General features: G+C 46.1%; 1 protein-coding gene across 4 annotated transcripts in view; it reads left to right on the top strand.

Moving 5' to 3' along the window:
• LOC100668934 (ATP-binding cassette sub-family C member 12) overlaps positions 1–10,651 on the top strand; it is an 83,548-nt gene extending 72,897 nt beyond the window's left edge. For all 4 annotated transcript variants that reach the window (XM_064274136.1, XM_064274134.1, XM_064274135.1 and 1 more), the window contains 7 exons: positions 243–332; positions 3,593–3,782; positions 4,202–4,361; positions 6,052–6,130; positions 7,432–7,545; positions 10,031–10,195; positions 10,301–10,651. In XM_064274136.1, the coding sequence (XP_064130206.1) occupies positions 243–332; positions 3,593–3,782; positions 4,202–4,361; positions 6,052–6,130; positions 7,432–7,545; positions 10,031–10,195; positions 10,301–10,393 (891 nt within the window). In that variant the 3' untranslated portion in view covers positions 10,394–10,651. The remainder of the gene's footprint in view (positions 1–242; positions 333–3,592; positions 3,783–4,201; positions 4,362–6,051; positions 6,131–7,431; positions 7,546–10,030; positions 10,196–10,300) is intronic.
• The last annotated feature ends 1,448 nt before the right edge of the window (positions 10,652–12,099 follow it).

Raw genomic sequence — 12,099 nt, 5'->3', positions numbered from 1 at the left:
ACTCATGGTGGCCCTATGTGTGTGAGTAGAGCTGTGTTCCACAGAGTTTTCAATGGCTGTGATCTTTCAAAAGTAGATCGCTGGGCCTTTCCTCTGAGACACTAGTGGGTGGGCTCGAACCCCCAATTTGTTAGCGGCTGAGCGCATAAACCGTTGGCACCACCTAGGGACTCCAAAAGGGGGAACAGCGGAACCCAGATGTGGACAGGACCTAATTGTGGCTGTTTGTTCCTTTCACACAGCTAAGTGGGCTGCTCCAAGTGTGTGTGCGAACGGGAACGGAGACCCAAGCCAAGTTCACCTCCGTGGAGCTGCTCAGGGAGTATATTTTGGTAAGAATTCAGACGTGAAGGAGAGGGGATGTGTTACTTCCAGCAGAACTTGTCAAATATCTGAAGTTTTTAGGTGTGAAGGGGACTGTTGTCGAGAAAACTTGAATGCTGTTTCAAAGTCAAACAGAGAGGTTTATTCAGGATTGAAAGTGTCACCGAGGTACAGAAAACCCAGTCTGTTTACGATAAAGTCACAGAGGTTTATCCCGAGCAAAGATTACAGTTCAAACCGGGAACAGCACAGCTCATGGAGATAAGAGCGGTGTCCGAAGACGGGGCCTGAATCAGGGATAATTATCTGCTATGGCAGCCATCAGCCACAGGTTATGCTCCACGGGCCCATCTCGGATTAGGGAAGTGGGAGGCGGGATCTTGCAAGGCAGGAGATAGACACCTTGTTGGTTCAGAGGGTATAGCAGCAAGACACTGATTGGTAGCCAACTAGTAACAGCTTTGATTAAAGAGTACAGGTAGTCTCACAGGATGCCTAGATCATGGTCACAAGATGCTTACCTGTATTTTCTTTGTCTATCTTGCAAAAATACCTTGCTGGCAATAGCACCCAGACAACACTGTTCCTGAATACGGGTATTTTGAAGGGTACAGATAGTCTCTTGGTCAAGACCCCTCATTTTGACCACTGAGGAAAAACACATTTTTCTCAGAAACATAGCCGTTAGACTAGAAGTCCAGATTAAAATTAGACAGCAGGGTTAGTGTGTTACGTGTCAGTCTCACTGTAAGCTTTTTCCCTGAGACAGGATTTGTTTTTAGAAAAGGAAATGTGACCACTTCACTCTTCTTAAAAATCCTTCACAATATAATCTAAAGTCCTTGATATTAAACATGAGGTTCTTTAAAAAAAAAAATTCTTTTTCCCTCAAGGCGGTTTCCCTCAAGACAATTCAGCAAATTTGTTTTCTAAAAATTAATATTTGGCTTATTGAAATTGTAAATTTGTTTTGTCTTTGTTTCTAAAGTTCTGGGTTAATGGAGAGTCTGAGGCCATATCTTCAGGGGTTCCTCCAGTCTTGGTCAGACCACTAAGTCTGGTCTTTTTACGTGAATTTGAGTTCTGTACCCTACTTTTCTCCTGCTCCATCCAGGACTCTCTGTTCAGTGTTCCCTATCAGGGCGGTCATTGGTGCTAGCTGGGCACCATCTAGTTCTTCTGGTCTCAGGCTGATGAAGTCTCTGGTATATGTGGCCCTTGTGTCTCTGGTGTTCTTCGTTCTCCTTTGCTCCAGGTGGGTTGGGACCAATTGATGCATTTTACATGGCCACTCGCAGGCTTTTAAGACCCAAGACACCACTCACCAAAGTGGGGTGCAGAACATTTTCTTAATACACTTTGTATGCCAGTTGACCTAGATGTCCCCCGAAACCATGGTCCCCAGACCCCAGCCCCTGCTATGCTGTCCCTCAAAGTGGTTGTATTCAGGAATCTTCTCAGCTTTTCGTTTAGTCCAGGTGTGCTGAAACTGTAAATTTTAAAGTAGTCTGACTCTCCTTTAAAAGCTTTTATGCTCAGCTTCCAAGTCCTGCTATGCTTTGAAAAGTAGTCTAGTCAATTCTAGCAATCACTTTTAAGGGCATTTGAATAATGTTTGGCTCCATTTTACAAATTTAATTAAACATTTTTAAACATTTTAAACTTTATTTTAAAATTTAACACATTCAGTTTTCTTTTTAAGTACCTCAAATATCTGATTTAACAAACAAATCTCCCTGAGTTGTATAAATCTAATAAATTAAACTTACAAATATGGTGAGCTTTGCATTCTCATAAATGTTCCAATGCTGTATATAAACAGTAAGCTTTTAACTTAAAGTCATGTTTATATCAATTATTCAATTATATATTTTAAATTAGAATCACAATCCCAAATTCCATTAATATTACAAATACTTAAAACACCAAATCGGTAGACTCCTTAAACTAAAAATACTACTGTTTTGGTTTTACTTCCCTTAAATATTTTTGTTCTTTATTCTAAATCTTCTAGGGTTTAAATATGCTCACTCTCTAGGGATACAGTTATTTTCTCAGCTAACTGAGGTTGCATATTGACCAGAGACTGAGCTGGCCTGCCACCCTGATGAGGCACACAGGGGCCCTATTTCTTGTCACTAACTAGGACTTCTTCATAACTTAAGAGGAGGGCCTGGTTTTGTAGCCCAGCCAAGTGGCTATACTTCTTGATTAGATTTTGCCTTTCTTGGGCTTTTAGGAAATTTAAATTCCTTTTCCATGTAACTCGAAAGACCTCTGGGTTTGACATCCTGCATTCTTGTCCTCTATCTACTGCTGGCACCATGATGACTCTTTGTTGATGTTACTGTTGGCACCATGATGACTCATCGTTGATGTTACTGTTAACTGCCATCCAGTTGGCCTCTGACTGATGCTGACCCCATGCACAACAGGCTGTTGTGATCCATAAGGTTTTCATTGATGGCCAGACCTTCCTTCCTAGTCCATCTTAGACTGGACGCTCCACCAAAACCTGTTCAGCATCAGCAACGTGCAAGCCTCCACCAACAGACAGGTGATGGCAGCTCATAAGGTGCACTGGCTGTGAATCAAACCTGGGTCTTCTGAATGGAAGACAAGAATTCGGCCACTGAACCACCAATGGCCCCATGATGACTCTAATAGATACTGAAATTACAGCTCATTGAATTCTGCAAATCTGAAGACTCAGTCTGGAGTTGTCACCCAGCTTTGGGGTCACACTGCTGACACTTGCCCAGGTCTACAAGGCCCAGCGTTACCTGTGCCTTGCCAGTTTTTTTTCTCCATCTGTCTAATCACAAAGCTCTGGCCACACTAGTTTTCTTCCTCCAATCACCCAACCTCGTTCCAGGCTTGGGGCTTTGGTACTAGCTGTCCCCTCTGCCTAGAAGGCTCTGGCCTCGAATCTTGTGGCTGGCATCTTCTCTTCATTCCAGGTCTCAGCTTGAATGTTACCTTCTCACAGAAGCCTTCCTTGATCCCCAGTTTGCTTTTACCACTGCCACCGCCTATAAGCCATACTCTATTACAATATCCTGTTTTATTGTCTTCGTTTCTAAAATGTTTTGGTTGTTGTTACCACCTGACTTCCCACTAGTACCTGAGCTCCTTGACTGCAGGGTCCTTATGGGACTAGTTCACTACCAGCGAGCCCTGGTGCCTAGAACCGTGTGAGTGAGCGAAGGAATGGAAGAGCAGCAAAGCGAATGGCTACTTACCCGTCGTTCATTATCCTGCTTTCCAGACCTGCGTTCCTGAATGCACTCACCGGCTCAAGATGGAGGCCTGTCCCAAGGACTGGCCCAGCCACGGGGAGATAACATTCAAAGACTATCAGATGAGGTACAGAGACAGCACTCCCCTTGTTCTCGACGGGCTGAACCTGAACATCCAGAGCGGGCAGACGGTCGGGATTGTCGGAAGAACAGGTTCTGGTGCGGGCAAGCTCCGCTTTTGTGCCTTCCGGGTTGTTTTCTTTGACTTGCCGCTGGATGTGCTAGTAAAGCCCGCCAGAGGGTGATATATATGGGTGGTGGGTTGGCTGGATTTTTCCCCCCTCAGATCTCTTTACTGTAAATGAGGATTTCAGGTTGAATGGGTGTGGGGCGTTGGAAGCAAACACACATGAGTTCTTGAATGAATTAAATGAGAATCACTCCTGTTGAACGAGGCCCAGAGGATGAGCGAGAGGTAGGGCTGCCGGTGGCCACCAGCGCGGTGAGGGATCCTGTCTGCACAGCTCTCCACGCGGAGCCATTTTCATGGCATCTGAAAGTCCCTTAATTAAACGCCTTGATATGGTGGAAGTACAAGCCAATGCTTGATTTGTTGTTTTTGCTTTTATTGCCCCCAGGAAAGTCGTCGCTAGGAATGGCCTTGTTTCGTCTGGTGGAGCCAGCCAGCGGTACCATCTTCATTGACGAGGTGGACATTTGCACCATTGGTTTAGAAGACCTCAGGGCCAAGCTGACTGTGATCCCCCAGGACCCTGTCCTGTTCGTAGGTACAGTAAGGTAGCTGCTTTTGATCATCGTGCATTCCTATTTTTGGATAGTGAAATCAGGCAGACCAGGAGCTTTGTGAAGTCCCTGAGGTGCAGCTGGCCGGGGGTTTTGTATCTGAGGGGAAGCAGCATCCTGAAGTGCTCATGAACACTGCCGATGCCCGTTTCTAAGAGAAGCCCTGGGAGAATCTGGGGACCAAGGCCCTGAACGTGACTTGTATTGTGTAAATTACATTATTAGTAAGCGACAAGCAAGATGCTTATACGTGGGCTGAACAGATATCCCAGTTTGCCCAGGAGAGCCCTGGTTTATTCCTGTGCCCCAGCCCATCTGGTTTTGCAATGGCCACTCTCAAAAGTGCCTCAGTTTGCACAGTAGATAAATGGTTACCCTACTTACGTAGCCATTTTCTGGGAAGTACATTAATTCATTCCTGCTGAGGAGTAAATGGTTAGTGTTCTCAGCTGCTAATGAAAAGGCTGGAGGTTCTAGTCTACTCAGAGGCATCTCGGAAGAAAGACCTGGTGATCTACTTCCTAAAGATCCACCACTGAAAGCCCTCTGGAGCGCAGTTCTCTCCTGGCACACATGGGATCTCCATGAGTTGAGGTCGGAGTCAACGCAATGGCAACTGGCTAAGGAGTGAACAGAAGCTGTGAAGAGCTACAAGGACAGTGGAGTTGCCGCTTCTCGGGGCTGAAGATCTGAGGTCAGGGCAGAAAGAGAAAACCACAGAATCAAATTAAACTTGAAAATCCCATCAGAAGTTCAGCCTAGGGTTTTTCAATTAGTCCAGGGCAGCACCTGGAATGTGAGAGATCTTTCTCCCATGAAGGGCCAGACAATGTAGGGGGCTCTATTTAGAAAACGTGTGTGAAAAATACATTCCACGTGTCGAAATTCTAGACTCTCGCCCTGCATACTCACCCTTTGCAAGGCTCTGGGAACCATAGGTCATGTCCCTCTTGCAGCTCACAGGGTCACTCTGAAGGTGGGGTGTATGGAATGGCAGGTTGAATTGCTCTCTCTTCCTTTCTCTCTGCCAAGAGCAAAAGGAGATGAATTTGTACCGGGTAAAATCCACACTGGGGCTCAGTGGTGGAATTCTCATCTTCCATGAAGGAGACCTGGTTTGATTTCTGGCCATTGAGCCTCATGCGCAGCTACTACCCATCTGTCAGTGGAAGCTTGCATGTTGATATGATGCTGAACAGGTTTCAGAGGAACTTCCAGACTAAGATGGACTAGAAAGAAGGGCCTGGTGATCCACTTCCAAACATCAGCCAGTGAAAACCCTATGAATCACAGTAGTCTGATTCTGTTGTGCATGGGGTCACCATGAGTTGGGGGTCAACTTGACACCAGGCGACAATAACAACAAAAATCGGCTCTGCTGCACATGGTGATGGAAAGGTCCAGATGCGTCTTCCTGGGTGCCTAGCTCAGTGTTACTTCTTGGCAGCACTGCACATGTCCCTGCCTGCTTCGGTGGTCTCTGGTTGGTCATGGGGTTCTGGGTCCTCAGTCTTGTGGTCTGAGTTGATACTTAATGGGCTGTCATCCTGGGCTGACACAGTTTTGAAGCTGTAAGGCCATTACATACCGCCGCCCCCCACCCCCTTGGCCACATGCTGCAGAAAACCGTCCCCCAGCCTCTCACCCTCAAAAATCCAGCTCCCTCTCCTTTCCCTCATTGCAGGTACAACCTGGATCCCTTTGAGAGCCACACTGACGAGATGCTCTGGCAGGTTCTGGAAAGAACATTCATGAGAGACACAGTACGTTTCTGGGGTGGTCCAGGATGAATCAGCTTCCCAGAACAAGTGCTAGATACCTGGCCCAGGTTTTAATTCCACAAACACCTGGCCAGCATTTGACCAGGTTTGCTGTGGGCACCATGTAGGTCAGTTAATGTGATCCTTATTTACTTCTCATTATGAAAGGCAACAATAGGTAATACTGATTAGCCCTCTGAGATGATCCGGCCAAGACCTCTCCATCAATCATCTCACTTGATCCTTGCTACAGCCCTCTCAGGCTGGTACAGTCACCCTGATTTTATTTATTTATTTTTATTGTGCTTTAGATGAAGGTTTACAGAGCAAATTAGTTTCTCATTAAACAATTAATACACATATTGTTTTGTGACATTGGTTACCAACCCCACAGTCTGTCAGCACTCTCCCTTCTCGACCTTGAGTTCCCCAGTACCAGCTTTCCTGTCCCCTCCTACTTTCTTGTCCTTGCCCCTGGGCTGGCATGCCCATTTAGTCTCGTTTTGCTGTATGGGCCTGTCTAATCTTTGGCTGAAGCGTTACCCCAATTTTAGAGATGCTGAAATGAAGCTCAGGGCAGGGAAGTAACGCGTCCAGGCCAGCCAGTGGTGGACTGGAGTCTTGAGCCCAAGTCCATTTCCCTCTAGAACAGACGGAGTGCCCTGCTGCTCTGCCACTGGCCTCATTTGGTCATCCAAATGATGTCACAGAAAGGTGGGAGGTGTGATATGTTCAGGAAGGGCAAGTACGGCCGGTTTGAGTGGTCTGAACTGCCTGTGAAGCAGGACTCTGCGCCATAAGATCCTCAGCTCCAGTTGGAGTCAGCAGGTGAGCGTGGCCACCTCTGCAGCCCATGGGAGTGTTTTCCCCGGATGTGGCACTGAGATAAGCTTCTCCCAAAGCCACCGTGACTTGTCCAGCTAACAAGTCTTACCTTTCTTGGTCACCAGAAACCCCCCTCCTCTGTCCCACCACTATTTTGTCCGTGGAAACGGGGACTCAGAAAGCCATTTGCACTTGTTCATGTGTCCTCTGGAGCCATGCATGCAGGATTTGTGCTCTTTGGCGAGGTGCCTACGGGGTTCTATGAATCATACTGTGATTTTAAATTATTGCTGTCCACCTACTGCCTGGCCTTTCCCTGGTGCCTGTTTGCAATATTGAAATGATTGTTGTTTTGTGTTTTCTTTTCCACAGTAAAATAAAGCAAGCTGATGAATGCAAGAGACAGACAATCAATAGAGGCGATGTGGGACAATTTTATAGATCATCAGCACAAATGCGGCATTTTCTGTGTTTTATAGATAATGAAACTCCCGGAAAAATTACAGGCAGAAGTCACAGAAAATGGGGAGAACTTCTCAGTGGGGGAACGCCAGTTGCTTTGTATGGCCCGAGCACTCCTCCGTAATTCAAAAGTAAGGCAACAACATGGGAAATGGATTGGTCAAATTTTGGATCTCTCCCGCAGGGCCCCTCCATCCGGGAGGCCGAATCACACGTTCGTCTTCCAGCAAAGAGAGAGCAATCGGACCATTTAAAAACCAGCAGCTTTTTCTTAAGATAAAGCGGTGCAGGGTAGAAATTGAAAAATAACCATTGACAGCAATAGCAGCTCCCTGGCCTGGGTCTCCCCCTGGGCGAATTTGCGTAGGTATTCTGTCTGTTCTCCTAAGTGGTTCAAGTTTGAAAAACCTGCCTCTCGGCTTTTTACCTTTGTCCCTGATAAACAACGCAGGACACTGAAGAAGGCCATCAGGATGCCAGGACATGGGAATTGTGAAATGTACATGTATTTTCCTTAGGGACGTAGCCATCCTTGCTTGCTGCTTCTGGGGAAGGGGTTGATGTTGCTGTAGAAACCCCATTCTCTGAATCCTGATCAAACAGAGACCCCATAGTGTGTTCCCAGGCCTGGATGACAGGGACGTGGCATGCATTTAGGGCCTACCAGTTTTCCTGGCCCCTCCTGCCTTCTCGTCCTTTGCCCTGGGGTGGCATGTCCATTTAGTCTCGTTTGGTTGTATGGGCCTGTCTAATCTTTGGCTGAAGTGTCTGTGGAGCCCAGGTCAGGCAGTGGTTAAGAGCTCAGCTGCTAGCCAAACGGTCGGCAGTTCAAATCCACCAGCAGCTCCTTGAAAACCCTATGGGGCAGTTCTACTCTGTCCTATAGGGTCACTATGAGTTGGAATAGACTTGATGGCAACAGATTTGGTTTTCTTTTGCTGCCTGGCGCCACATGCTGTTAAATGGGTTATGAGCATAAGCCCTTTTACAGATGAGAAAACGGGAGCCTTGGGGATGGTAAGTAATGGAGTCAAACAATGTTTGGGCAGAACTCAAGTCCTCCATCTTAGAAACCAGCACTGTGATATGCAGAAGAATGGCCTCCCCCAAAATGTCCAGATTCTGGTCCTTGGCAACTGTGACTATGTCTGCTGATGTGGCGAACAAGACTTTGTAGATGTGATTAAGTGAAGGGTCTTGAGATGCGAGGCTCCTCTGGATTACCCAGGTGGGCCCCGTAGAGAGAGGTGGGAGGTCAGAGAGTGAGAAGAATATGCAACACTGGGGAAGCAGAGGTCAGAGCCATCAGAGAAAGGGAATAGAAAGCAGCCACCAGGACCAGGAAAAGGAAACGGGGTCTTCCCTAGAGTCCAGAAGGAACACGGCTCTATAAAAAATCCTTGATTTTAGCCCCATATGACCCATTTAGAACTTTCGACCTCCAGAATTATACTAGAGCAAAACCTGTGAAAGCTGGAACGCCTGTAAGGCAGAAACCTGTCAGAGAAGGAAAACTAAAACATTTTCCACTAATAGAGAGCAACAGAAAAGTGGTAAGACTGCACCCTGTCAAAGGTGGGAAACTTGCAAGACCTGGAAAAACAAGGCAGTCCCCTTGAGTTCAGGCTGTCATAGGTTTTGTTCTAAATTTGTGTTGTGTTCAGCCACTAAGTTAGTGACGATGTGTTACAGCAGCAGCAGGAAGCTACTACAGTGCTGTTCTGATACCTCCTGCTCTCCTGACCACTCACGTTAGCGCAGTGGATAAAGCCTGTGGGCTATTTCTTCCTTCCAGATTGTAGGGTTAGAATTAATCACTTAAAAGAGGACCTAAGAATATATAACCTTGTTCTTCCAGCAAGTCAGTTTGAGAGAAATGAAGGTGGTTAGCATGGCTTTTATTTTGCTGGTGTTATGGATTGAATTGTGTCCCTCAAAATGTGTGTCAACTTGGCTAGGCCAGGATTCCCAGGGTTGGGTGACTGTCCACTATTTTGTCATCTGATGTGATTTTCCTATGTGTTATAAATTCCACCTCTATAATGTTAATGAGGCAGGATTAGAGGCAGTTATGTTAATGGGCAGGACTGAATCTACAAGATTATCTTGTGTCTTGAGTTAATCTTTTTTGAGATATAAAAGAGAGAAGTGAGCAGAGAGACATGGGTACCTGAGACCATCAAGGAACAAGAGCCAGGAGAATATTGTATGCTTTGGACCCAGGGTCCCTGCCCTGAGAAGCTCCTTGAGTGGGTAAGATTGATGTCAAGGACCTTTCCCCAAAACCAACAGAGAAACAAAGCCTTCCCCTGGAGCTGGCGCCTGAATTTGGACCTCTAGCCCCCTAGACAGTGAGAGAATACATTTGTCTTTGCTAAAGCCATCCACTTGTGGTATTTCCGTTACAGCAGCACTAGATAACTAAGACGGCTGGTTTTTTTTCTAACTTCTTGAGATGGATACTTACTTAGCTCATTACTTTTCAGTCTTTCTCCTTTTTAAAGGGCTCCCCTTTTTAAATAAAGAAAAAAAGAAAAGACACTTGTAAATCTATACATTTTCCTCTCCGTACTGCTTTGGCTTAGTGTGATATTTACAATATTCCTTCCTCAACAGATCATTCTCCTTGACGAAGCCACTGCCTCCATGGACTCCAAGACGGACACTCTTGTTCAGAACACCATCAAAGACGCCTTCAGAGGCTGCACAGTGCTCACCATTGCCCACCGCTTAAACACAGTTCTCAACTGCGACCGCGTGCTGGTCATGGAAAATGGGAAGGTGAAGGGCGCTGGAGGCTTCCCCTTCCTGGAGGTTCACATGGTTTGGGCTTTATTATGGTGGGTAGATGATTTCTGACAGCTTCAGTTCTTCTCTGACTTTCAGGTGGTTGAGTTTGACAAGCCCGAAGTCCTTGCTGAGAATCCAGATTCCGCGTTTGCAATGTTACTAGCAGCAGAAAACAAAGTCCGATTGTAGGGGTCCCTGTGGGGGCTATGTTGCGTGATTTTAGAGAAGGAGGGTGTATGCGATAACTAGAAGGAGGGCTATCATCTCAGCAGGCCCCCGTAACTCACCCTCCTTGCCACCCCACGGAGCCCAAGCTGAGCTGGGGCAGAGCTGGTTTTCCCTGCCTCGCCCAGTCCGGACCACCTCATCCCTTGGCAGGCTTGGGGCTGGTTCTGGATAGCGAAAGAGGGCAGACAAAGTAAATGTGTTAAAAAAACAAAAAAAACTGCCCCTCATTCCCTAAAACCCCCAGGGTCTCATGTGACCCTACCAATACCATCTCAGTGCTCGAAAATGGATACATTGTAACTTCCAGTTAAAAACTTGGATGTTTTTAAACAGAATGGGGAAAATGCCTAAGAATAGGACTTGTAACAGTTTCCGTGCCTTGTGATCAGATAGGAAAAGAGAATTTTTTCCCACCTTCACTCCTATTCACCCCTGTCTTTCCTGAGTGACAACTACAGAGATCTGCAGCGTGTAAGATGGGTTACAGTGTGTGGCCAATTCTTTTTTTTTTTTAAATCGTATTATATGTTCTGTTTGATCTATTAGAATAACCAGGAAAACAAAATGCTGGAGTTTCTCCATAAATGACATTTCTATATCTTCTTTATTGGTCATTAAAATGCAGTAGGAAATTAAACTCCCCTGAAATGCTGCTATGCAATTATTTTGTTGTTAGGTGCCATCGAGTTGGTTCTGACTCATAGCGACCCCTTGCACAAGAGAACAGCACTGCCCCGTCCTGCTCCGTCCTCACAATTGTTACTATGCTTGAGCCCATTGTTGCAGCCACTGTGTCAATCCATCTCACTGAGGGTCTTCCTTTTTTTGCTGACCCTCTATTTTACCAAGCATGATGTCCTTCCCCAGGGACTGGTCCCTTCTGATAACATGTCCAAAGTATGTGAGACGAAGTCTCACCATCCTCACTTCTGAGGACAATTCTGGCTGTACTTCTTTCAAGACAGATTTGTTCCCTCTTTTGACAGTCCATGGTATATTCAACATTCTTTGCCAACATCACAATTCAAAGGCGTTGGTTTTCCTTATTCATTGTCCAGCTTTCGCATGCATATGAGGTGATTCAAAACACCATGGCTGAGGTCAGGCACACCTTAGTCCTTAAAGTGACATCTTTGCTTTTCAACACTTCAAAGAGGTCTTTTGCAGCAGATTTGCCCAATGCAATTTCTTGACCGCTGCTTCCATGGGTGTTGATTGTGGATCCAAGCAAAATGAAGTCCCTGACAACTTCAGTCTTTTCTCCATTTACCACGATGTTGTTTATTGGTCTAGTTGTGAGGATTTTTGTTTGCTTTACTGAAGATATTCCAATTTTTGTATTTTTACCTCTCATACACCCTCATTGGGTTCTCCCCTGGCTCAGTCATAACCCTCCCCGGTTCCCAAATGAAGGGCTTTCTTTCCAACCTCAAGGTTCACTATGGCAGATGCCAGTAGGATGTATTCCAAGTAGCCCAAGAGTGAGCACTGCTAATTTATGGGGACATTTGAAGGAAAAGACAATAGAAAATTTTAGGGGCTCTTGTACAGGACTCCCTGGGTGGACCACATGGTTAAGTCCTTGGCTACTACTTGAAAGGTTGGTGGTTTGAATTCACCCAAAGGTGCCTCGGAAGAAAGGCCTGGTAATCTGCTCTGCAACATAC

The sequence above is a fragment of the Loxodonta africana genome, chromosome 21 (genome assembly GCF_030014295.1).
Source record: "Loxodonta africana isolate mLoxAfr1 chromosome 21, mLoxAfr1.hap2, whole genome shotgun sequence".
Classification (NCBI taxonomy): Eukaryota; Metazoa; Chordata; class Mammalia; order Proboscidea; family Elephantidae; genus Loxodonta; species Loxodonta africana.
The sequence above is the reverse complement of the archived record's forward strand: the minus strand, read 5'-3'. Positions and strand labels throughout refer to the sequence as shown.